The 22,042-nt window shown below is 51.5% G+C and overlaps 10 protein-coding genes across 10 annotated transcripts; 6 read left to right on the top strand and 4 right to left on the bottom strand.

Moving 5' to 3' along the window:
• The first annotated feature begins 158 nt into the window (after positions 1–158).
• On the top strand, positions 159–2,244 carry BO66DRAFT_119107 (putative hexokinase). Its single transcript, XM_025641894.1, has one exon. The coding sequence runs from the start codon at positions 481–483 to the stop codon at positions 2,128–2,130; it is 1,650 nt and encodes a 549-aa protein (XP_025502821.1). The 5' UTR covers positions 159–480; the 3' UTR covers positions 2,131–2,244.
• A 490-nt stretch (positions 2,245–2,734) lies between these two features.
• BO66DRAFT_376650 (uncharacterized protein) lies at positions 2,735–4,012 on the bottom strand (the record flags this gene model as incomplete). The annotated part of the gene is made up of 4 exons (XM_025645715.1): positions 3,328–4,012; positions 3,136–3,178; positions 2,876–3,010; positions 2,735–2,815 (listed from the first exon to the last, which is right to left on the bottom strand). Exons 1-4 carry the CDS (start codon positions 3,828–3,830, stop codon positions 2,735–2,737), a joined length of 762 nt encoding a protein of 253 aa, XP_025502820.1. The 5' UTR covers positions 3,831–4,012.
• A 100-nt stretch (positions 4,013–4,112) lies between these two features.
• BO66DRAFT_392807 (cytochrome c oxidase assembly protein COX14) lies at positions 4,113–5,847 on the top strand. Its single transcript, XM_025647610.1, has 2 exons — positions 4,113–4,759; positions 4,940–5,847. Exons 1-2 carry the CDS (start codon positions 4,453–4,455, stop codon positions 5,416–5,418), a joined length of 786 nt encoding a protein of 261 aa, XP_025502819.1. The 5' UTR covers positions 4,113–4,452; the 3' UTR covers positions 5,419–5,847.
• Positions 5,848–6,005: 158 nt separating this feature from the next.
• On the bottom strand, positions 6,006–7,665 carry BO66DRAFT_119054 (3-deoxy-7-phosphoheptulonate synthase). The gene is made up of 3 exons (XM_025641893.1): positions 7,472–7,665; positions 7,350–7,405; positions 6,006–7,201 (listed from the first exon to the last, which is right to left on the bottom strand). Exons 1-3 carry the CDS (start codon positions 7,512–7,514, stop codon positions 6,200–6,202), a joined length of 1,101 nt encoding a protein of 366 aa, XP_025502818.1. The 5' UTR covers positions 7,515–7,665; the 3' UTR covers positions 6,006–6,199.
• Positions 7,666–9,681: 2,016 nt separating this feature from the next.
• Positions 9,682–11,055, bottom strand: BO66DRAFT_392805 (short-chain dehydrogenase/reductase). The gene is made up of 2 exons (XM_025647609.1): positions 10,485–11,055; positions 9,682–10,419 (listed from the first exon to the last, which is right to left on the bottom strand). Exons 1-2 carry the CDS (start codon positions 10,699–10,701, stop codon positions 9,803–9,805), a joined length of 834 nt encoding a protein of 277 aa, XP_025502817.1. The 5' UTR covers positions 10,702–11,055; the 3' UTR covers positions 9,682–9,802.
• A 249-nt stretch (positions 11,056–11,304) lies between these two features.
• BO66DRAFT_429636 (uncharacterized protein) lies at positions 11,305–12,627 on the top strand. Its single transcript, XM_025650467.1, has 2 exons — positions 11,305–11,659; positions 11,720–12,627. Exons 1-2 carry the CDS (start codon positions 11,582–11,584, stop codon positions 12,503–12,505), a joined length of 864 nt encoding a protein of 287 aa, XP_025502816.1. The 5' UTR covers positions 11,305–11,581; the 3' UTR covers positions 12,506–12,627.
• Positions 12,628–13,171: 544 nt separating this feature from the next.
• Positions 13,172–14,738, top strand: BO66DRAFT_392803 (thiolase family protein). The gene has a single exon (XM_025647608.1). It carries the CDS (start codon positions 13,392–13,394, stop codon positions 14,631–14,633), a length of 1,242 nt encoding a protein of 413 aa, XP_025502815.1. The 5' UTR covers positions 13,172–13,391; the 3' UTR covers positions 14,634–14,738.
• A 200-nt stretch (positions 14,739–14,938) lies between these two features.
• On the top strand, positions 14,939–16,447 carry BO66DRAFT_352159 (mitochondrial 54S ribosomal mL50 protein). The gene is made up of 3 exons (XM_025644769.1): positions 14,939–15,398; positions 15,517–15,964; positions 16,040–16,447. The coding sequence occupies exons 1-3, from the start codon at positions 14,956–14,958 to the stop codon at positions 16,313–16,315; spliced, it is 1,167 nt and encodes a 388-aa protein (XP_025502814.1). The 5' UTR covers positions 14,939–14,955; the 3' UTR covers positions 16,316–16,447.
• On the bottom strand, positions 16,418–17,802 carry BO66DRAFT_392801 (uncharacterized protein). The gene is made up of 3 exons (XM_025647607.1): positions 17,703–17,802; positions 17,168–17,642; positions 16,418–17,109 (listed from the first exon to the last, which is right to left on the bottom strand). The coding sequence occupies exons 1-3, from the start codon at positions 17,720–17,722 to the stop codon at positions 16,588–16,590; spliced, it is 1,017 nt and encodes a 338-aa protein (XP_025502813.1). The 5' UTR covers positions 17,723–17,802; the 3' UTR covers positions 16,418–16,587.
• An 85-nt stretch (positions 17,803–17,887) lies between these two features.
• Positions 17,888–20,118, top strand: BO66DRAFT_392800 (putative protein kinase C substrate). The gene is made up of 3 exons (XM_025647606.1): positions 17,888–18,144; positions 18,329–19,276; positions 19,340–20,118. The coding sequence occupies exons 1-3, from the start codon at positions 18,036–18,038 to the stop codon at positions 19,996–19,998; spliced, it is 1,716 nt and encodes a 571-aa protein (XP_025502812.1). The 5' UTR covers positions 17,888–18,035; the 3' UTR covers positions 19,999–20,118.
• Positions 20,119–22,042: the final 1,924 nt, after the last annotated feature.

The raw sequence follows: 22,042 nt of genomic DNA, 5'->3' as shown, positions 1-22,042 counted from the left end.
TCCTCCCCTACTTCTCTCAGAAGGAAAATAAAAAAGAGAAAAGTGGAAGACAGTAATTCGGCACCAGGCTTGACCGTGGTCTTCCGTCACTGATATATCACTACGACACCGATATATTACCGTCTTCTCCGTCTTTTGACTCGTGGTTCACGGACCGTGTCCACTGCAAGCTGCGCAAGGATTTGTGACTTGCCGTGGCGGTGTCACCCTCGATCTCATACATCTGGTCTGCTCCACTGGTGAAGAGAACTTCTGGGGATTCTCACCTCATTGGCCCGGTCGAGTGTACTTTTCGTTTGATTGTCTACTTAAGTGGCCTTTATCCGTACTCACGACTGTTTATTTCCGGTGGTGGTTGCGGTGTATAAGGAGCAGCCAAAGTTGATCACGGCCCCATATTCTCATTTTCCCCTACCTTAAGCTGGACAGCCACTCGTCGCTACTGTCCAGACTCTTAAAGGTAGACGCAACACCCGCACCATGCCAGCTCCCTTAGTCAAGGTCATGCACAGGATGCAAGAACTCTTCACCAACATTGTTGCAGCCCTGGAGGCAATGCTTCTGTTCCCATCTCTCTTCCGCGACTCCTCCCGCAAGCGGCGGAAAGCTTTTCAGAGAGCTTATTGGGGACGCCGGACGCTGGATGATTTTGCGAATGAGATTGATCGTCTGCTCTCGGCACCTTTGTCTGTGCAAAACATGATCACAATGTCAGACAAGATTCGCGCGCAGTTCAAGTCCTGTCTTCAAGCCAGCCCAGTATGCATGCTGCCATCCTATAACCATGCTCTACCTTCAGGAGCAGAGAAGGGAACGTACCTGGCGCTGGATGTGGGAGGCTCCACACTTCGTGTAGCCTTGGTGGAACTACGTGGTCACGGGGTCATGCGCACCCTCCATGTGTCTTCTTCGTCAATTGATAATGAGGTCAAATTGCTAGAAGGAACGATGTTCTTCGACTGGATGGCAACAAAGATCGACGCCATGTTACAAGAGGTAGGCTCAAATTATGGCCGGGGGAATACCCCACTTTCCATGGGCTTGTCCTGGTCGTTTCCGATTGAACAAACATCCATCAGCAGCGGTTTGGTAATACATATGGGCAAGGGGTTTCATTGCTCTAATGGCACCGTTGGGCAGGAGCTCGGCAATTTAATTGTCCAATCCTGCAGAGCGCGTGGCCTGAACATTGAAGTGGATGCTATCGTGAATGACAGCTCCGCAACCCTGCTGTCTCACGCTTATGTGGATCCGGCGACTCGCATGTCCCTCATTTTGGGGACCGGAACGAATGTGGCGATTCATTTTCCTGTGCACCAGATCGGATTGACCAAGTTCGGCACCAGACCTCCAGGTTGGTTTGATTACGCGAAACACGTTATCATCAACAGCGAGATGAGTATGTTTGGTGGCGGAATATTACCTATGTCCCGGTGGGACGAGGTCCTGAACAGCACCCATCTTCGACCTGACTATCAGCCTCTGGAGTATATGATTACTGGCCGCTACCTCGGCGAAATCATTCGGCTTATTATCGTCGAAGCAGTGGAGACAGCGCAGCTGTTTGGCGGCAATCTTCCTCACTCAATGCGCGACGCTTACTCGTTTGACACTAGTATCATTGCTTGCATAGAAGCTGATACATCAACTAGCTTAGCCTCATCGACAAACATCTTGCAGAAGGAACACACGTTTGCCACACCTCCGTCGGTGGAGGAAATGAGATTTCTCCAGCGTGTCTGCCAGATCGTCTCGAACCGAGCCGCAGGATATCTTGCGACAGCAATCCATAGCATGTGGTGCTTGCGTAATGAGGCAGAGTACCCGGAACTCAGCACTCCCGCAACCGCATTCCTCAAAGAGACGCAGGAGGTGACTGTGGTTGAGAGTGAAGGTAGCCCACTAAGTTTGTCGATCGCCTGCGATGGTAGTGTCATCAACAAGTATCCCGGGTTCAGAGATCGTTGTCAACTCTATCTGAACGAACTTGTCAAGGAGACGCGCACTTTGCAACTGCCTTCCATTCCGTCGGCGGAACCTTACATCCGCCTTGATCCTGCTCCAGATAGTGCCATTGCTGGAGCCGCAGTCGCTGTAGCCGTGGCTGTCGCGGAGAAAAAACCAGAGTAGTCTTCAGAGGGGACCTGGTCTGGTGAGCGAAGGTGCCTGCGCTATGCATTATGAATTGCTCATTTCAACAATCACCCGGCCTTATGCCAACCTTCTTTGCATTCAAGGTGTTTTCTGCTCTCCGCGGGCGCCGTTGTGTCTGTTGCATTTTCGAATGTGGGCAATTGAACGATCGGTTGCCTCATTACCTGCTCCTTGCTTTGGGTGATTCACTGCCCATGCCATCATCAGGGCTGTATTTCTAATCTAGGGTTCGTTTCCATTGCATATAAGGGATTAATAATCATGCGCAGCATCTTTGAATACCAAGCGGCCAACAAGATAGATGGTTGAGGGGTTTTTATCCATACACTTTGGATGTACATAATCATAGTTAGCGGTACAAGAACTGTGTGATGCCCCACGGCCCCCTCGGACATATACAACGCCTTGGCTTGTCCTGATCTTCAGGGACTGTTTTTCTCAACTCAAGATCCAGACAGGCCTCGCTGTACGAAAGTGGCTACAACAGACCGCGGATTGTGACAGTAACACGTGCACACACATGACAATAGGCCACAATTGATTACAGCATCTGCACGTATTGTTCTGGGAGGCAGATGAATTACTGCTCCCCACAAAGATCCAATAACAACTCCAGAATCCGCCGCTGCAACTGCAACAAATCTTGCCTGCTAATGAGTGTCTCTTTCTGGCCGCCAAACGGATTCACTACAGTCTCGGACTTGGCATCAGCGGTCAGCACCAGGTCTTTTCGGATATTGAAGAATGGAATCCCTAATCCACGCAGCTCCGCAATCATGGCATCAGCCATCTGCCTCGAAGCTCTGTAGACCTTCGCATCGTAGTTAGTCAGCTCGGCTTGATCTTCTTCGGCTGTCTGTTAGTCAAGTGCCACGAAGGCGCATTAGTCCAGTCAGATAAAACCCAGTTCTGCTTGCGTATCCGCGTCGTGTCTTTTTTGTCTTCAAGCCATCACGATAACGCCACCAGCGCAGTACGTACCGAAATTGATTTGTTATTGTCAACTGGCGCACCGACAGAGCGTCTAGTTGGTCGAGAGTCAGAGAGAAACGATCTCCAGATAGTACCTGACCCGCTCCTTATTTCCCTTTTGTTTCTGGACCGAGGCAAACTGCATCGACCACGGAACATAGAACGACATGGCTTTCCTAGCGACTGTTGGATTCCACTCACAGCACAGCATCGAGCTCCTTTTTCTTCTCCGTTCGCGCTTGCTGCTTCTTCACCAAAGCTTCCCGACCCTGCCACCACTGTTTTTCGTGGTCGTGCTGGCGGCGGATTAACCATCGGATGCGGCTTTGGAGGTTCTCATTCTGGGACACTGTGCGCATGACGTGGCGGAGAGCGGCATTCCAAGTGGTTATGGATGAAGGATCACCACCCGTTGTGCTGTTTTGAGTTGTCTGGGCTCGCGGAGGGTGGGTATAACTGGGATTTGGAGAGGGCAAAGCCTTCTTCTGCTGCGCTTGCTGCTGCGCTTGCTGCTGGTGCGTCACGGGAACCGAGGGGAGGGTTTCTGATGGTTCGTATGGATCATTATCTTCGGGGTCATCGGGATGATGTGCCTGAGAGTCAGTGGGCGGGACAATGTCAGAAGATGAAGCTGGGGATTGTTGGTTGGATAGCGCAGAGAGGGTTCGCAGAACAGATGTCAGATCGGCTGAGTTGTAGTCCATTGTTTCTTGAGGGGAAGGAGGTATTTATTTCGCAGCCGAATTAAGTAGGTAGTGGTGGGAGGTATTACGCGCGATTTGAAATTTCCTGGGAGAATATCAATATACTATAGATATACTGAATGAAGAACATGGATGGCGGTTGTCGTTGCTGTAGGTTTGAAGAATGAACCTTAAGAGTTGAGCCGAAGTGGTGGTCGATGGGGGAGGGGGGGCTCGCAGGCTCTCTTTTCTTAGTGTTGCTCTGCTCTTCTTGTTCAATGCAATCGACCTCTTCATTTCCTCCGCTGAAAATTTCCCCGACCCCAACCAAACCTCCGTTTCTTCCACGATCCGCTCTCCATCTGTCTTCAGGGCTTCAGGTTACCGGAGAGGAACATTTATGCTGGATTTAGCCTATTGATATTGAACATTTATTGGTTTCGCTCGATTGCCTCCTCCTCCTCCCTCCCCCCACCACCACCTATTCTCGAACGACCGAGTCCGGCTTGAGGTCATACCATCATCCATCCATCCATTATCCCCACGCTCCATCCCGCCGCCTCCTTCCCTCCTACCCTCAGTACACCTCTTCCTTTCGCTTGTATCTTCATCAATCCTGATCGGCACATCGACGACTGGCATAATGTCTCGATCCGCCGCCGATGCGACCCGTTTCACGGCCACAGGGCCTTACGCCCACTCGAAGCCTGGTTCCGCGGCTCCGTACAAGCTTCCCGGCTTCATGGCCAATGCAGCTCAACAGCAACAGGGTGGACAGCCCGGAGGCAAACCCGAGACTCCTAAGGAGAAGGTCGAGCGATTGCGAGCACAAGCCCGTGCTGCCCGGTTAGCCCAGTCGACGTCGCGCGTGGATCAGATGATCGACTTTGGCCGTCGATTCGCCAACAAGGCCCACAAGACCATGGTTTATACTCTTATTGCTGCATCGGGTATGTTGAACCGCCTTTCCTCCTCGAGCATGCATTTGAGCAGAAGTTCGCACTTAATGCCAAGCTTGCTGCGGGGGAGCTGTTCCCTCTGCGCTCCCTCTCTCCCTGGCCCCTTCTACTTCGTGATAGGCGACAAATATCTATGAACCTCACCCAGCGACTGACCGTAGAGCGAAACAGGCGTTTGCGGAGCCCTCACCGTGTATTCCATTGTGTCTCTCTCTTTATACAACCGCCGTCAGCGAACACTGTGGATCGAGAAGGAGCTACAGACCCTACAGGACGCCAAGGTGGCCTACGTCAACGGAACCGCCACGCCGGAACAGCTGGAATTGCTGAAGAACGAGAAGATTGCCGAGATCTACCAACGAAAGAAAGACGAGGAGCGGCAGCAGCGCCCTTGGAACAAGGCGAAGCAGTACTTATTTGGGGGCTTGAAGGCGGACGAGACCCCCGCCGAGGCAAACCCCAACCCCATCCCCGAGAGCCTTGTCGCGGAGGACAAGCCTCGCGTCCTTGAAGCCATCAATGCCGCGAAGGCGTCCGGTGAGATTGTCGCTCCCGCACAGCAGGGCCAGCTGGACACCCTGGCGGCCAATGCCGAGGATGCTGCTAAGCAGACGACGCGAAGCTGGAAGAGCTGGCTCACTGGAAGGTGAAAGGACGACGTACGGAAATCAAGGAAAATACAGGGAAACTCACATGGCGCGCGGGGAGAGAGCAAAGCTTTCTCATACTGTCTGCTCGCAGCATCTCCCCCCGGAAGACCCCTGTTTCATGTTTCGCATGGCATTTTGTCGTCTCTTCCTTCCTCTCTTCTACCACATTTGGGGTTGTGGCGTATCCTGCTTTTTCTCTTCTGGGTGTGTGAACGTGTGTGCGCGCTTCGCCGAGATGTACCAATCTATGTGCTGTTATTCTATTTGCGAGACCTGCGCAAGTCTCAAGTGTGGTTTTGCCATATCGATGTACATATACATATATTCCTATTATTTTCTTTTTTCCCTTGATGATCTTACTACATTGGCTACTTATTTGCAGATGCTAAGCTAATTCGACACTAGCATCCGCCGAGCTGCTGTGTGAACTATGGAGATTTCAATGATTCAACTGTACGTTTCAAATTGCGTGCGAAACTTTGGATAATTGGATGTAAACCCGAACCAATCGCAGAGGACGTAAGATAATCATGCCAAACTTTTGATACTACCATGAATCAAGACCCTGAAACCAAGCTACCAAGGGCCACTGACGCGAGCACACAACACCCAATATGTGGACAAGTAAGTGGAAAGAAAACAAAACGAAGAGAATCATTATCGTCACCGGATTAAAGGCAGGAAAAATCAGAGCGCCCTGGCTATGGTATATAAATCAGACCATCTCGAATAAACAGAAGGGAAACCGTCACGCCTGAACTGTCGAAACAGTCGTGATAGCTTATTCGGCAGCAACCTTAGCCTTGGCGGCACGTCTGGCACGAACTGCATCTGCCAAGTCTTCCAAAACAGTGACCGTGGTCTCCCAGTCGATGCAAGCGTCCGTGATACTGACACCCTTGCGCAAGCCGGAGGGACCCTCGGGAGGGACCTTCTGGTTACCCTCGTTAATATTGGACTCGATCATAACACCGATGATAGCATCCTGGCCCTCGCGGAGCTGGTCACCAACTTCCTTTGCGACCAAGGGCTGGTTGCGGTGGTTCTTGTTGGAGTTACCGTGAGAGCAGTCAACCATGACAGCCTCGCGCTGCTTCTTGCCATGGAGGGCCTCACGGGCAGCCTTAATGCTTTCGCGGTCGTAGTTGGTACCCTTGTTGCCTCCACGAAGGATAACAAAACCGTGTTCGTTACCGGAAGTCTTTGTGATGGCAGCCAGACCCTGCTTGGTGACACCCAAGAAGCGGTGGGGGTGGGCGGCGGCGCCAATGGCGTCAATGGCCACGGTCAGGTTGCCGTCGGTGCCGTTCTTGTAGCCGATGGGGAAACTGAGACCAGAGGCGAGCTCACGGTGCAGCTGGGACTCGGTGGTACGGGCGCCGATGGCACCGAGAGAGATGAGATCCGCAAGGTACTGGGGGGAGATGGTGTCCAGCATCTCGCTGGCAATAGGCAAGCCCATGCTAGTCAGGTCTGCGTAAAGACGGCGGGAGACACGAAGACCCTTGTTGATGTTGTAGGTCTCGTCAATATCCGGATCGTTGATCAACCCTTTCCAACCGACAGTGGTGCGAGGCTTCTCCAGGTAAGCACGCATGATGACGCAGAGGTCGCCGGAGAGCTTCTCAGACAGCTCCTTGAGGCGGCGGGCATACTCCAAAGCCGTCTCAGGGTCATGAATGGAGCAGGGGCCAACAACCACGAGCAGGCGGTCATCGCGCTGCTCGATGATCTCAATTGCCTGGTTGCGGCCGGCACGGACGGCCTCTAATGCGCGCGCGGGCTAGGACAATGGTCAGTTTTATATCATTCAAGAGGTTTAGCAGGTTGACGGAGAGCGAAAGGTAGTCTGGTTTCATGATGTGGCCCCACGGTGGCTCACAATGGCCGAGAAAGTGGTGCGGAAGTGGTGCGGAAGTGGTATGACTCACAGCAGGGATCTCAGTCTGCAGAAACTGGGGGGAGAGAAGGGGATCATATCCCAAGACTACGAGGGCGCAATGGTTAGCTGAGAACGATCTCGGCCGCGCTTATGATGCCATTGTAAACTCACCACGAGTGTCCTCGCTGACTTCGGTGGTGCTGATCAAAGGCATTGTGGTGTAGGGAGACACGCAGAATGTGCTGGGAAAAAATATGGATGTAGCTCTTTGTGGTATACCCGAGGAGGGGTAATGAACAATGAATGAACAAGTGGAAGTAGACTTTAAGCTCTCAAGTTCTGTTGAATTGATTGGAAATTAAAAAAGAGGCTAGAAGCCGGCCAAGGTAGCGAGAAAATGAGGAGTTAAGTGATTGACGAGATGGGGGGAGGGCGAGAAAGAGGGAAGAAAAAACAGAATCAAATTGCAGATTGGCAAGCGGAGTTCAAGTTTAGAAAGAAGAAGAAGATGGATGGATGGATGGAGGAACAAGACGGGGATTGCACCGAGTGGGCCCCGCGATCGGACTGATTCACACAAATGAAAAATTAGGAGCCTCGATTAAGGTTGTATGGCAGGAGAGGCACCAAACCGTATTGACTGTAATGTCCGTGAAACAATACCACACTCTTCCCTCCACTCTTCCCTCGACTGGTGTATCACCACCATCATCATACAGTAATGTATGTACATATTGAGAGTCCAGAGTCCACAGTCCACAGTCCGGACTCCGTAGAGGCTCCGCGCAGATATCACACCTATTCCGGACAGACCTTAAGTTGTTGGGCTAGGATACGCTCCGACCTGCGGCCAAATGCACTACAACCGGGGTGAGATGGTGACGTCCTCCGTGTTGCGGTCAGCTCAGTAGGTATGCGCATAGCTGAACCTCACCTGCCAGTGGTGACACCAGAGAGGTTGATCTCGCACAGATCCGAGGCAATCGCGACTCAGCCCTCCCCGGCAGCACTTTGGTGCTGCGTTCCATAGCTGGTCGCTGATGCGCATGGTGTTTTCTCACCGCTAGACTGAAACGTGCCGAACTTGAGGCACTGACAGATCGACCGCCTCGTTGTCAGTCCCTCCTGCAGACGTAGTACAGCAGGAAGCGTGGTCTCGGTGTCCTGGCTCACAGAACTGGGGGTGCTGCCAATGATAATGGATCAAGGCCACACACGTGCCGCAGACACTTATCTCAGCAGGGAACCAGCCAGCTGGCCTTCGAGATACCATAATTCTGCATCAGGCAGAAGAACTCATCCTGATATACCGCTGCATAGAGAGTCGATATCTCAATCTAAATCATGATGGACTGACCTCACCCCACATGACTTCGACCAGCCAACTGTCGGTGTAGTGTTGATTGCCTGAACTGGAACCTATCAAGGTTGCCTTATGACAATATAAATCACTCTACCAGTACGCATCCTAAGACTTTGTTTACCGGAAGAGGTCATGCTCCCCTTCGATGCAAGCGACCTGGCTCAATTTCGAAGGTGTCGCAGGGCTTCAGTATTGAGCTGCAAGGTGCAGTCCATGCTCCATCCGTCCAACCATTGTGAATCTATGAAATATGCCGAAGCAGATTCGTATAGATTCTTCCGGAGCTACCAAACAGCCTCTTCCTCGATCTTTAAGGCAACCAGTTTGTGTAGACTATCACTGGTAGATCAAGTTGGATGTGTCAGACTACTTGGGTCACATAAACGGAGAGTCAGCGTTCAGCACTGCTGACGGTCACCTGGTCAGGGCCATACCACAAGGCAGGTCTGCAAGCCACGGACTGAGCTGGGAGCTTGCTCGGTCACAGGCACACAAATACAGGTGCTTTGAAATTACCCATACTCGAAATCTACCAAGCGGCCCACGACGGCAGGTTCCGTGTGGACCTGGGGATAGTTTAACGGCTGCATATCCTCCACAGTCCCCATGCAACTGACAACCAGGGGTAAGGCAATAAGCTTCCTCCAGAGTGGGCTGGAGATTGGTGGTCGACGAATGAATCAGAGTACTGATGATGCTAGCGAGTAGAATTATTAGTGGGTCAAGAGGAGGGGAGAACTCTTTTTTTGCTGTTGAGAAATGATTGAGAGGTGTGTCCAGGAGAAGAGAAGGGGAGAATCAAAGGTGTGGTGCGCGCATTTACTGGGGCCGGAGTAGTGTTTTGGGGAATTTTGGGGGAATTGCTAGCGTGTAAGCGTTTTGCCGGAGAGGAAGGGAAGAACGCTTCTCCCGCATGCAGGAAAAAGCGGCCAATCCCGCATGGTTATCTCTAAACCCAGTGGATACCTTTCGGTGAGCGATAGTCTAATAATCCATAGGAAGATCGATGTTTCGAAATCTAAGTTAGGTTCCAGAGTTGTAGATTGACTTTTCCCTCCAAAAGTGTTCGTTATATCAATGTGCTGGTGGGGGCTCGTTTGCCTTTGAATGCCTTATTGATTCTCGTCCCTCGTCCTCATTCATGGGAGAACCTCCTCTCCTTTCCAATCCCAACATCGACCTCGCCCGTCATTGTTGCCGGGCCTCATTGTACACAAGAATTGAAGTAGCTTATTAGCAGAGTCGAGAGGCTGTAACATGTTTCGTCCATCCCAGTATTCCTTCGTGAAGTCCGTCTGGACGGTACCGGGGTGCATCGCTACCGCTAATGCCCGGTCATTGCTCCGAGTGCGTAGATATAAGTCAAAGGTTTTCGCTATTTGGAAAACAGATGCCTTACAGGCACGATACGAGTACCAGCCTCCAGTTGCGTTGTCCGAAATTGAGCCTACTCGCGCAGCCATCATGGCGTATATGGCATGTGATGGGAGTTTCCAAGAGCAATCGTCCTCTCGAGGCTTTGGGTCTACCAGAAAGGGCTTCGAAGACTTGGTAGGCAAAAAGGGTGCCAGGTGCTTCATCAGCAGCATGGGGCCGAGAGCGTTGACCTTGTAGCTATTTAGAGCGCTGGCAGCATCAATTTGCGATGGTGATTTTTCGACGTGTAGGATTCCAGGAACGGTGATAGCTATACGGAGAGCAGCGTCTGGATACTCTCGTCGAATATGTGAGGCCATTGCTTGAATGGTTGATTCATCTGATAGAGTGTTCAGCAGGAGGACAAGCAAAGATTGAGGTTTGGCCAAGTGAAGAGCTTCGTACCAGTCACGTCCATTTGCAAAACCCTCAGTCGCTCTCTTGGGTCATCAGATCGGCTCTTGACTGCTTTTAACAGGCTATCTTGGACTTCATCACATTCCCTTCTCGCAGTTGCGATGACGGGTAGGTTCGTGTGAGACAGCAGCTGTTGGGCAAAGGCGAATCCCAGTCCTTTCGAGGCAGGAGCCACGAGGGCGAACCCGCTACCTGGAGATACCATTGATTGCTGAGCTAGGCTTGCGAAGTAAGATCGATCTATTGGGCTTAAAGAAGGATGGGAGCTCAACTGTCGAGGAAACTCCATTCACAGGAATGATTCGAGCAACCATGACTGGACAAGAGTGACATCATCGATCATTGATACTCTGAGATACCCATCCTGTATCTTGATACTCGTACAGAGATCAGAGCAGGCAACATCATAGGTAAGCCTTTATGTGCGCGGTCATTGCAGTGGCATGCTATGACCATTGAAGGAAGAACTCATCACCACTTTAGTTAAACACTTCAGACTGGGCGTCTCACTCACGATGATGTTCCTTAGGTTGGTTTGGTAACAGCTTAAATGTTCAACTGGTATTCGCTGTGTAATGGTGCTCGAATGCGGGTGTATCGTGGTGTATTAGGTATTTTTTTCCGTCGGAGGAATTCTAAAGTGCCTAATAGTTACTAGCGTAGTAGTAAGCAAAGCAAATAACCTGCGAAATCTCATTGGAAGGTTGTCCAATATGTGGCCTGAGGCTTCCATCGCTCTAGTTCTGGACTTTCCCTTTGCTCTGGCAACTTGAACTGAGCTTAAGTTCAATGTTTCATGTTCCTACCCCGGGTTTTGATGCATCCTTGGCCAACACCATCTTCTATAGACCGGTGAATACATGAGCAGTCAAACAAATGGTGTTTGAACTCGCCTCGATATAGCTCCTGCAACTGCTCGGGCACTTGGAATCCATTTTCCAATGTACCGAACTCCCATCTGTCGATAAAAACAGGGGGCCCCAGTCACTTTTCACATTGTCATTGCCATACTTTAATGGGTGAACTCGCCTCCAGTTCGCTCGCTTCCTCACTCGCTGTCTTGCAGTACTGCTGCCGATTTAGACATGATCACTTATACCCCCAAGCGTCCGCGAGAGAAGGAGGACCATGAGCCCGATGGAATCACAAGTCATGGAAAAAAGGTACGCCTGTAGCTGAAGTCCGCAGGAAACCGTGATGTAGTGCTCACAACAGTCAAACAGAAACATCGCTCTTTACCTCTACGTGCCTCTTCCCAAACAAATAGCAGTTTCCCGTTCTTGAAAAGTGACCAGAATGCCCCACAAGTCGGCGTGTCGAGTCTGACCCCAGCGGAGTCCTCGGAGGACGATAATGATCATGGACATCGTGGTGACAACCCTCGCAGCTGCTTAATGGAAGCAGAGTATCAGCAGGCCCAATCTGTGCTTTCAGCCGCTCGGTATGGCACGGAAATGGACGTTGACAACGGCAACAATGTCGGTGTGGATTTTGTTGACGAGAGCTGCAATGACCGCTCACAACAATCCCCAATACCACCCAGAGTCATCTACCGCTCGCTCACAATAAGCGAGCAACAGACTACACGCCTTGCCCTTGAAACCTGCCCCTCTGCGGTCGATTCCACTGAGAACATGGAACATCGAAACGGTGCATATCGTACACGTCGCGATGCTTTGGATGACTTGTACAACGACCGCAATACAGCTTGGTGGCGTGATCAACATCTTCCCAGCCCCGTTAGTGACGGCGATGCCATGGCCATCAGTAGCAAAGATTCGGCTAGCGATGCGGATATGGCCTACACTATGTCGCGCCCGGCGTCCCCTTCTTCTGGACAGATGAGTGGCATGTATAAGAGCATGCGTGATTCAAACCCTTCGCCGGGTACTATTACAGGGGGTGAAACCAGCCCAAAGAAGTTGACATTCTCGATGGGCTACCGGTCTGATTGTGAGAAATGCCGACGCAAGGTCCCTGGTCACTACAGTCACATTATACGCTGTTGATATTTTTATGATACCCTAGGCTCACGGTGTTTCTCGATGTTCCTTGTTTTACGTTTCTTATTTTACACGTCAAATGTAGTGGTCGATACGGAGCACAACAGGCTGCTGTTATATAAAATTCCAGTAAAGAGTTGTGGATCTTGGTCACTCTCACAGAATGTAGATCTCCGCCTGCAGAGTCGAATCGTAGATCTATTTACCTACCTTACTATACTAGGTACTTTGATTTGCCTACCTATTTCGGAATGCATACTTCGGAGCTATGGCTACCAAGCACTGTCCGGTCATTTCCGACTTGGTGTTCCGATGAAGCTGACATAAGCATCCGGATCCGAACAAGACGGAACGGATTCAACTGGTTATTTGCCATCGGAAAGCAAACCGTATGTACCTAGTCGATAACAGATAAGGTAAGGTATATCTATGGGAAGTATCTGCTTGGGCAGGCGAGAACAGCATTAGATCACTCGAGATTGACCACCAAGAGAATAAACAATACGGAAGGAGAGGGGGTGGGGGTTCCCGTCCCTGGAATATATGTACTCGAGCACGCACAACACTTCGGCAAGGCATAGCCGTAATCAGATCCTCAGATTCCCCCCCCCTCCGCCTTTCCCCGCGGCTGTCCGCTTAGCCGATCTTCACTGCCGGCAATACGGTGGCTCCTCCAGAACGGCTCGTTCACCAGCAATGGATCCCGAGCCCCAGAATTTCCTACCATGGCGGCCCTTTCGTCAATAAGTATGCTAGCGCTCCCCAGTTTTCTCTTTTTTCCTGTCGGAATTGATACACGAGCTGCGACTTCTGCTCTAACGTGAAATCCTCCAAGCTTCTGATCCTCTGGTCATCATTCTTTTTGCAAAGGAACCCCTAGATCTACTTCACGATGGCCTCTCCGATTCCCCGGGGCCTGCGTCAGGTCCTCCAGAAGTCTCCCAATGACATTGTCATTCTCTCTTCTCTCCGTACGCCTGTAACCCGAGCGAAGAAAGGTGGCTTCAAGGATGCTTATCCCGAAGAGCTCCTTGCCAACGTGCTTCGTGCCACTCTTGAGGCGAACCCGAACCTTGACCCGGCCCTAATTGACGACGTCGCCATCGGTTCTGTTCTCCAGGAGCTCGGCGGTGCCAAAGCTGGCCGTATGGCTCAGATCCATGCCGGTTTCCCTAACACCGTCTCTTTCCATACTATCAACAGACAATGCTCGTCCGGCCTGGCTGCTATCTCCACTATTGCCAATGGAATCCGTGCCGGCGCAATTAACGTTGGTGTCGGTGGTGGAATGGAGTCCATGACCCGCAACTACGGTTCCCGCGCTATTCCCACTGTCCTCTGGCCTGAACTCAAGGATTCATACTCGAAGGATGCTCGGGATTGCATCATGCCGATGGGTATCACTTCGGAGAATGTCGCCGCTCGCTACGGAGTCTCCAGAGCAGACCAGGATGCCTTTGCCGCCGAGTCGCACAAGAAGGCAGCTGCGGCCCAAAACGCCGGCCTTTTTGACTCCGAGATTGTTTCTGTGAAGACCGTGTCCTACGACCCCGAGCACCCCGACGCTGCTCCCACCGAGATCACCGTCTCGAAGGACGATGGAATCCGCCACAACCTTTCAGTCGAAAAAATGGCTAGCTTGAAACCCGCCTTTTCTGCCGATGGTGCCAGCACTGCTGGAAACAGTTCTCAGGTCAGCGACGGTGCTGCTGCGGCCCTGCTGATGCGCCGCTCTACGGCTACTGAGCTCGGCTTGACCTCTTCCATCAGGGCTCGCTGGGTTGCCTCTGCTGTTGCTGGCTGCGCTCCCGACGAGATGGGTGTTGGCCCTGCCGTTGCCATTCCCAAGCTTCTGCAAATGCTGGATATGAATGTTTCCGACGTTAACATCTGGGAGATCAACGAGGCCTTCGCCTCCCAGGCTCTGTACTCTATTCGCAAGCTCGGAATTGACGAGTCCAAGGTCAATCCCAAGGGTGGTGCTATTGCCATCGGTCACCCTCTAGGTGCCACTGGTGCCAGACAATTGGCGACTCTTATTCCTGAGCTTGAGCGCACCGGCCAGGATGTCGGTGTTGTTAGTATGTGCATTGGAACTGGTATGGGTATGGCTGGCATGTTTGTCCGGGAGTGAAAGTGCGGAAAGTGAGGGTTGCATCATTCTGTACAGTTTTGTGTTTTTCTCTTTTACATTTTCATGATTTCAGCGTAGACGCATGTATATACACCCACAATTCATGAAGTTTTACTTTCCCATATCCTTTTTTCTTGCTTGTTCTTCACGACCGTAGAGTTTCTGGTGTGTACTTTACGGCAATTTACGTGGTTCAGCATGAGTATTCTTCCCGACGCCAAGCCCGGCGATTTGTCTCACGTGACAAACCGTCCGGAGTTCTTGAAACTTTTCCCAAGACTGGCCGAAGAGTCCCCGACAGCAATCCCGCAACGCTGCAGTCATGCGTCCCTCTGTGCGTCTGTTAAACTTGGAAGTGCCCTCTATCCAGGGGGCCCGATCTCTCTATGTCTGCTCAGTCTGCAGACATGAAGCGCGTCCCCGTCCGATTGTCGCCCGCCAATTCTTGCGCAACGCCTCCAACGCGAACTCGCTGACCGAGAAGGTGCGCCGCAAGATCTGGGGCACCGACAACCCCCCCGGTCTTAAAGACCCCTATGGCGGTGAGGGTGCTCTTGAGCGGAAATTCAAAAGCAAGCAAGCTCCGACGGTAGTAGAAGAAGAGACACCTGAAGCTTCGCAGGCGCTTGACACCGCTGCAGACGAGGACGCTGCTCCCGCTGCAGACGACTACGAGCCGGCGACAACATGGGAGGGTCTCGATCGCGTCGGCCACCTCGGTCGGTGGTCTGACCTTCCTCCTGCGCCGACTGACGCATACAAGTCGTAAGTGGTCCTCTGGCTGTCCAGGCATCCCGCTTGTATTCATCTGGGAAGCGAAACCCTTCTGTATAGTTCTTCAGTGGGCTCTGTGCAGTTGTCTAATGAGTCTTTCTTAACACAGGTTCCAGTACAAGAAGAAGATTACTAAGAAGGGCTTACTCTCAATTGCGGCTCACCAGGCTGTCGTCGAGCTCTGCCTCATGCACCAGCTGGGTAAGCCCTTGACGAGCATCTGTGATGTCGAGGAGCACGATCAGTCGGTTTTCAAGTTAATCTGGAAGACCAAGGTTGTACCGACCTCGGATGGACAATGGAATGCGGCACTGGAGTATCCCAACAAAGAGGCTGAGGAGGCTCTTGTCTATGTTTTTGAGCAAATCGGTGGCCAAAAGGTCGCTCCTGAAACGGAGGAAGCGTCGCAGGATGTTGAAGAGGCAGAAGAAGCGACAAACGACTTGACAGACATCCTCGGCACTGACGAGACCAAGCAACCTTTCTTTGGTTATCAAACTATTCGTGACAATGGTTTCTTGTCTCTGTCGCTGAATGATCCGGCCACGAAGTTTGCTGTCAGTCTCCGTTCCCCCTTCGCCCTTCACAGGGCAGTCAATCTGTCGCAGTTGCTGACTCAGTTCGCAATTTAGTTCTTGAAGAGATTCTCCCAATTGACTGGCCACTTCTTCCCTGACCCTGCTGTTCATTCGATCGCCACTGTTCAGCAGGTCGTTGACCACGTTCAGCAAGTCGTGAAGCCGAAGCCGAAAAAACTGGCTGATTACCTCGCCAATAATCAGCGGTACTCAAACATGCCCAATATCAAAGTCTTCGCCAAGAGACAGAAGCGTTCTGACAGGGATGAAGAATTGGGCCGCAAGAAGCTCATTGAAGCCGAGCTTCGCGCCAGAGGTCTTATTGAATAGACTGCTACGATGGTGGATTTGGGGTAGGTCCCCGAGGTTTAAGTTTCTAGTTCTTGTAGCATGTTATTTGTTAAACCCTTGCTGTACAATAGGAAGCAATGTTTTGTTCGTTCGAATATCATTGAAAGTATCAGTACAAAAATTCAAATCTATCATATAAAGAAATTGGGGTAATGAGCTAGGTCCTATGCTTTGCCGAACTTCCACCGAGAAACCAATCCTTGAAACGCCAGTTTTGTGACATAAATGAGCAGAATGCAAGAAGGAGGTATTCAAGCTCGGTGCCTAGAATTTGCAGGGAGGGTAAAACCTCGGGTCATGAAGTCAGTATTCTTTGACATTCCATCTTTATCGGATTCCTTCGTGAAGAGACTGCTCAGGTTGTCATTATGTCCCATCAGCTTGCGTCGCTTTTTCTTCTCATTCTCCTCCTCAAGTACACGAGCAGTTAGCATGGCGGTGGCTGCATTCTTGATCCCACTGGGAACATTTGAAGTAGGCGTGGACGTGTTGCTACGGCTAGCAGTGGCAGATTCTTCCCTCGTGCGCAAGGCTGACGATGACACTGGCTTTGACTCTTTTCCCGGCTTGACCTCTGACTCGGTACTGGCGAGAGCAGCGACAGCATCGCCGTTGGCGTGCTTCTTGCGCTTCTTCGAACCAGGCGCCTTCTTCAAAGAATGTGTCAATCCTTGCTCAGCTAGCTTCTGGCTTCGCTCAATCAGCTGTTGCTTATCCGACTCTTTCGCCGGGAGTATGGTTATCACATTGTCGATTGTGTAAGGTTCGTCGCACTAAATGCACGCCTGTTAGCGTCACGCAATCATCGGTGCAGTAGCGGGTCGTAAGCACCTGTAAGCACCTCTCGCCCTTCAGCTGACGGATCGCTTCTTCGGAGAAGACATGTCCGCAAGGAACAAGGTAGACGGATTTGACATTCGGGCCCAACTGCTTGGCGGTGACTGGACAGATCCAGCCCTCGCGCTTCTCGTGCTTCCCAGATGGATGTCCGCCGTGCTCGGTGTCAACTTCAAACTTCAGCTCCACAACGTCACGGAGACCCTTCACACGGCCACAGAGAAACTCATCGCAGTCGGCTTTCGAGCTGATACCCTCGGCTTCATCTCCCGGTAACAGATATCGTAGGACGGAGTCTTTGTTAAAGAGGTTTCCGACGCAGTCGGAGACGATAGGTCGCATTAACTGCTTATGCGACAGTGGACATGTGTTCCAGAAGTGTTCCTGCAATTCGCGCTGGGTTTCTTTCAATTGCGCCGTGCTGGGATTCCGGGCGGCTTCGCGAACGAGCTCGCGGCGAGTGGGGATGCTGAAGACCGGGGAATTAGTGACTTTGCACACCACAGAACCCGAAGATTTAGTCCTTTACCTTCCACCATCATTACCCATTTTCTTTTGTTTGTTTGCTTTTGACGCCCGACAAGACAGAAAATGGTAAAAGTTGATCCCAAAGTGCTGGAGAAAGATGCTCCCGCTGGGTGACGCCCGGTCGCCACTTTAGATCGGGACTGATTGAATTGATAAGGGGCTGACTAAGACGCTCTGGGCGTCTCCCCGGATTGCTCGATAGAGACGCTCGTTATCAACAGCTGGCCAGAAGCTCTCTCCGCATTTTCTGTTTTATTGAACTCTTCCTACGGTGACTGGACGTCCGCTTCCGGTCGCAATAGTGGTTGGCGAGTCAAGCTCAAGGCTGCCCGCCATGATACTTCCTCAGGGATCGCTTTTCTTTGCGAGCATAGCTGCATGCTCGACCGTGGTAGCTGCTGCGGGTGATGCCTCGTCTCGACCCCGGGGAGTCGGACCCGAGTGTGAGTGTAACTCTTCTCTGCTGCTGTTCTCTGCGATCACTTGAGCTTGATGCATCCGCTCAGTCTCTGATGCCACTTCCCTTGCCATCTTCATTTGATTTCCCTGGCCGATCTACTACGTTCCATGAACCAAGCTCCCTCGGACGCACCCGAATAAACTAACACAATTGGTTGGATTTAACAGTCGCAAAGTTCTACAAGGACACCACAACATTCACCTGTATCTCCCATCCATCGATTCAGATCCCATTCTCCGCAGTAAACGATGACTACTGTGACTGCCCCGATGGTAGTGATGAACCCGGCACGTCGGCCTGCGCTCATCTTTCCCGCAACTCGGCATTGACAGTGGCCGACCGGCCGGGGAACAGCGACCTCGAACTCGTCCCTGCCCTTCCGGGTTTCTACTGCAAAAACAAAGGCCACAAGCCATCCTACGTTCCGTCACAACGAGTCAATGATGGTATCTGCGACTACGCACTTTGCTGTGATGGGAGCGATGAGTGGGCACGGGTCGGCGGCACCAAGTGTGAGGACAAGTGCAAGGAGATTGGGAAAGAGTGGCGTAAGAAGGAAGAGAAGAGGCAGAAATCCCTGACGGCCGCCCTCAAGAAGAAGCGCGACCTGCTTGTGGATGCGGGCAGGCAACAGAAGGAGGTTGAGGACCAGATCAAGAATCTGGAGGTGGAAATCCAGGCCCAGGAGATCAAGGTCAAAGATCTCCAGGCCCAGTTGGAGAAGGCCGAGCAGGAAGAGAAGAGCAAGGTAGTCAGGGGTAAGAAGGCTGGCAAGGTCAATGTCCTGGCCCAATTGGCCAGGGGTCGAGTCGAAGAGCTTCGGGACGCACTAGTGAACATCCGCAAGGAAAGGGACGATACCCGCGCACGGGTGAAGGAGCTAGAGGAAATCCTATCCAAGTTCAAGGTAGAGTACAATCCTAACTTCAACGACGAGGGTGTCAAGCGTGCTGTGCGCAGTTGGGAAGATTATGCCGTCAGGGGAACCCTTGAGAGTGCCACGAGCGCTGCCCAGGACAATGATTTGGACGAACTGGTCAAGCCAGACGATGCCCAATCTGGAATCAATTGGGAGCAATGGGAGAACGAAGACGAGGGCTGTGAGACTGACTCTGGTAAGTACACTCACTGCGATGGCAGCCTTGCCTTAGGTTTTAGTTGATGTTGACCGTGAGTAGCCCTAATCTATCAACTGGCAGCTTATTTGCCTCCTTCACTGGTTGAGTTCATCGAGACTAAAGTGGTCTCTGTCCGGGGTTTCCTTGAGGAGAACGGTATAGTGCCCAAGAAGGACGAACCTACGACGTCCGAATCCAAGGTCGTGTCAGACGCTCGGGATGCTGTCAAGTCGGCTGAGAAGAGCCTTGAAGACTCGCGGAGACAGTTGGAGACCCACAAATCCGACCTTGAGACAGACTATGGTCTTGCATCCATCTTCCGTGCATTGAAGGGAGTATGCATCTCGAAGGACTTTGGTGAATATACGTACGAGCACTGCTTCCTAGATCAAACCAAACAAATTCCCAAGAAAGGCGGTGGCTCGATGCGGATGGGCAAGTACTCTGGCATTGGGTCTGTTAGTGTGGACGTGCTCGACGAGTCTGGAGATATTATCCCAGAGGAGAAGGTCGCCCTGCATTATACCAATGGACAAACATGTTGGAACGGACCGGCACGATCGACAACGGTCGTCTTGGAGTGTGGTGAGGAGAACGAGATTCTGAAGGTGGCCGAAGATGAGAAATGCGTCTACTCGATGCTCGTTACCTCGCCGGCTGTTTGTCCCGGCGGTGAGGAGGAAGGGAATGCTGCCCCGAGGAGCAAAGATGAGCTGTGAGAGGCTGGCCGTACTCTACTGACATGCTTGTGGGGTCATATATAGTTAGCGGTTAAGTAGTTTATACTTAGTAGAGAATGTTTTGAATAGCATATACGGCAGTTGCGTTGTGTTTTGAAGGCCGAAATATCATGACCAAGCTGGTTACAGTAGATGCTTCTTACGTCGCAGACCCCCTCCCCCTCAGCAGTCTGTCAGGCAGGTATCATGGATGTGCACGGAGTAAGTAGAATGCGAATTAGTGTGACAATTTGAGTTACTCCCAGTTCTTACTTGGTTTCAGTCGTGATTGGTGCGGCTATCGCGGTGGTTCCATCGAGAAAGAACTGGGAATCTATACTAGAATGTGTATAGTACAGTGGTAACCTAAGTTAGGGTTTAAAGCAAACCAGCACTACTACTCCGTACAAAGTAACTCAAAGCCCCTACAGGTAGAGAATACATGTGACCGGCAAGTTTAAGTTCTTCCAAGTGGACCGGGTTGAAGTTGGGTGCCTCAGCAAAGCATCCACTTTTCTTGGTCAACAGGAGGGGTAGGGCGGGGTGGTTTTACTACGGCTACTACAGTACGTACGAAGTATTAGAGTAGTCCGTACAATAGTAAGTTAGTGCTCAATCAGGGATCAATGATAGAATAGATGTCGGCCAAAATCATAGACCCCTTCATAAAACAAGAATATAGCACTGTAGGATCCACAGTCGAGAAGCCAGGACGACTCTTCTCGGTCCACGCACGCATGCTGGTTGCTGATACCCACTTGATTCCCCATACCCTCTCGTTATACAACTCAGCCTTCCCCTCCTCGCCCCATCCACAGCGGCCTCGACGTGGCAGCACCGATCATGACTTCAAGGATCACCTCCTACGACCCGCAATCATAACTGGGCGTGCTATCGAGGAATTCTTTCAGGGGCATCCCAGCATAGAAATGATTCCAGAGTCAGCGATTAGAGATATCTGGGATAAGCCGTCTGCCAGGCCTTGTGATGATAGAAAAAGATAAGCCAATCCGCAGAGTTTGCGACAATTGCCTGCATGTATCATCAGCCCACTCAAGTGATCTGCTTCATTAGTGGGTGCTTCACATCCTGAGGGGCAAGGAACCCGGCTGCTTGCGGTGGGATCCATACGAGTCGCACTGTGGGTTTCAGCAAGCATGGAATCCTCCAGTCATGCTCGCCAAAGTCATGCAGAAGGCTGAAAAGAAAGGGAACAAGCCATTCGCTTGCCTCTAGTGAAGTATATACGTATGGATCAGCAGACGCCGTGCATCGGTGTTGGTGGGATGGAATTCCAAGCGCAGAGCTCACCCTATAGTCAATACTGAGAAAGTTATAAGAACCCTCTCCCTCTTTTGACCTGTCTGATCTAAATCATTCATCCTGCACAATTCCACTATTCTCTCCCAAAGACCATCACCTTCTTTCCATCTCTCGCCAAACAAGCTCAACAGACGCAAGTCTACCTCACATCCAAACTATCATCATGTCTCCGTGCACCTGCAACTCCTGCGCCACCAGCTGCGCTGGTAGCTGCAACTCCTGCTCTTGTGGCAGCTGCTCTGTACGTATCACCACATGGCTTGGGTTACATGACTCGCGACTGGAAACCATACCAGCCTGATAAAGTACTCTCGGAAGCTAACATCTGGGGGGGAAAGCACTAAACGCATCGTCCTATAACCCGCTCAATGCGGGAGACTGTGCGATCTCCGATCTCTGATGAACTTCTTTCGTGCTTATCGGAACTATGGCCATGGTTATTTGTTGACTGGCGGAGAGTGATGTGGGATGAGACTGTTTTGTTTTGAAATGCGCATGTCTCTTGTTTCTTTACTTTCTTGATGAGCCTTGGCATGTGCGGCGGATTGGTGCAACCATGAAGAAGACGGAGCCTTTACAGAAATGATCAGAAGCCATTTGACCAATAAATTTTGTGTTCCGAGTATGGCGGCTTCTTCAAGCACTGAGATCAAATTTCCCCGAAGCTCGGGTTGCACGACTGTGGCAGACATGCCGAATCCGTCGTGCTACGTAGGACTCG

Source organism: Aspergillus aculeatinus (genome assembly GCF_003184765.1).
Source record: "Aspergillus aculeatinus CBS 121060 unplaced genomic scaffold BO66scaffold_31, whole genome shotgun sequence".
NCBI classification, from domain to species: Eukaryota; Fungi; Ascomycota; class Eurotiomycetes; order Eurotiales; family Aspergillaceae; genus Aspergillus; species Aspergillus aculeatinus.
Note: the sequence above shows the minus strand (reverse complement) of the source record. Positions and strands in the feature narration are given on the sequence as shown.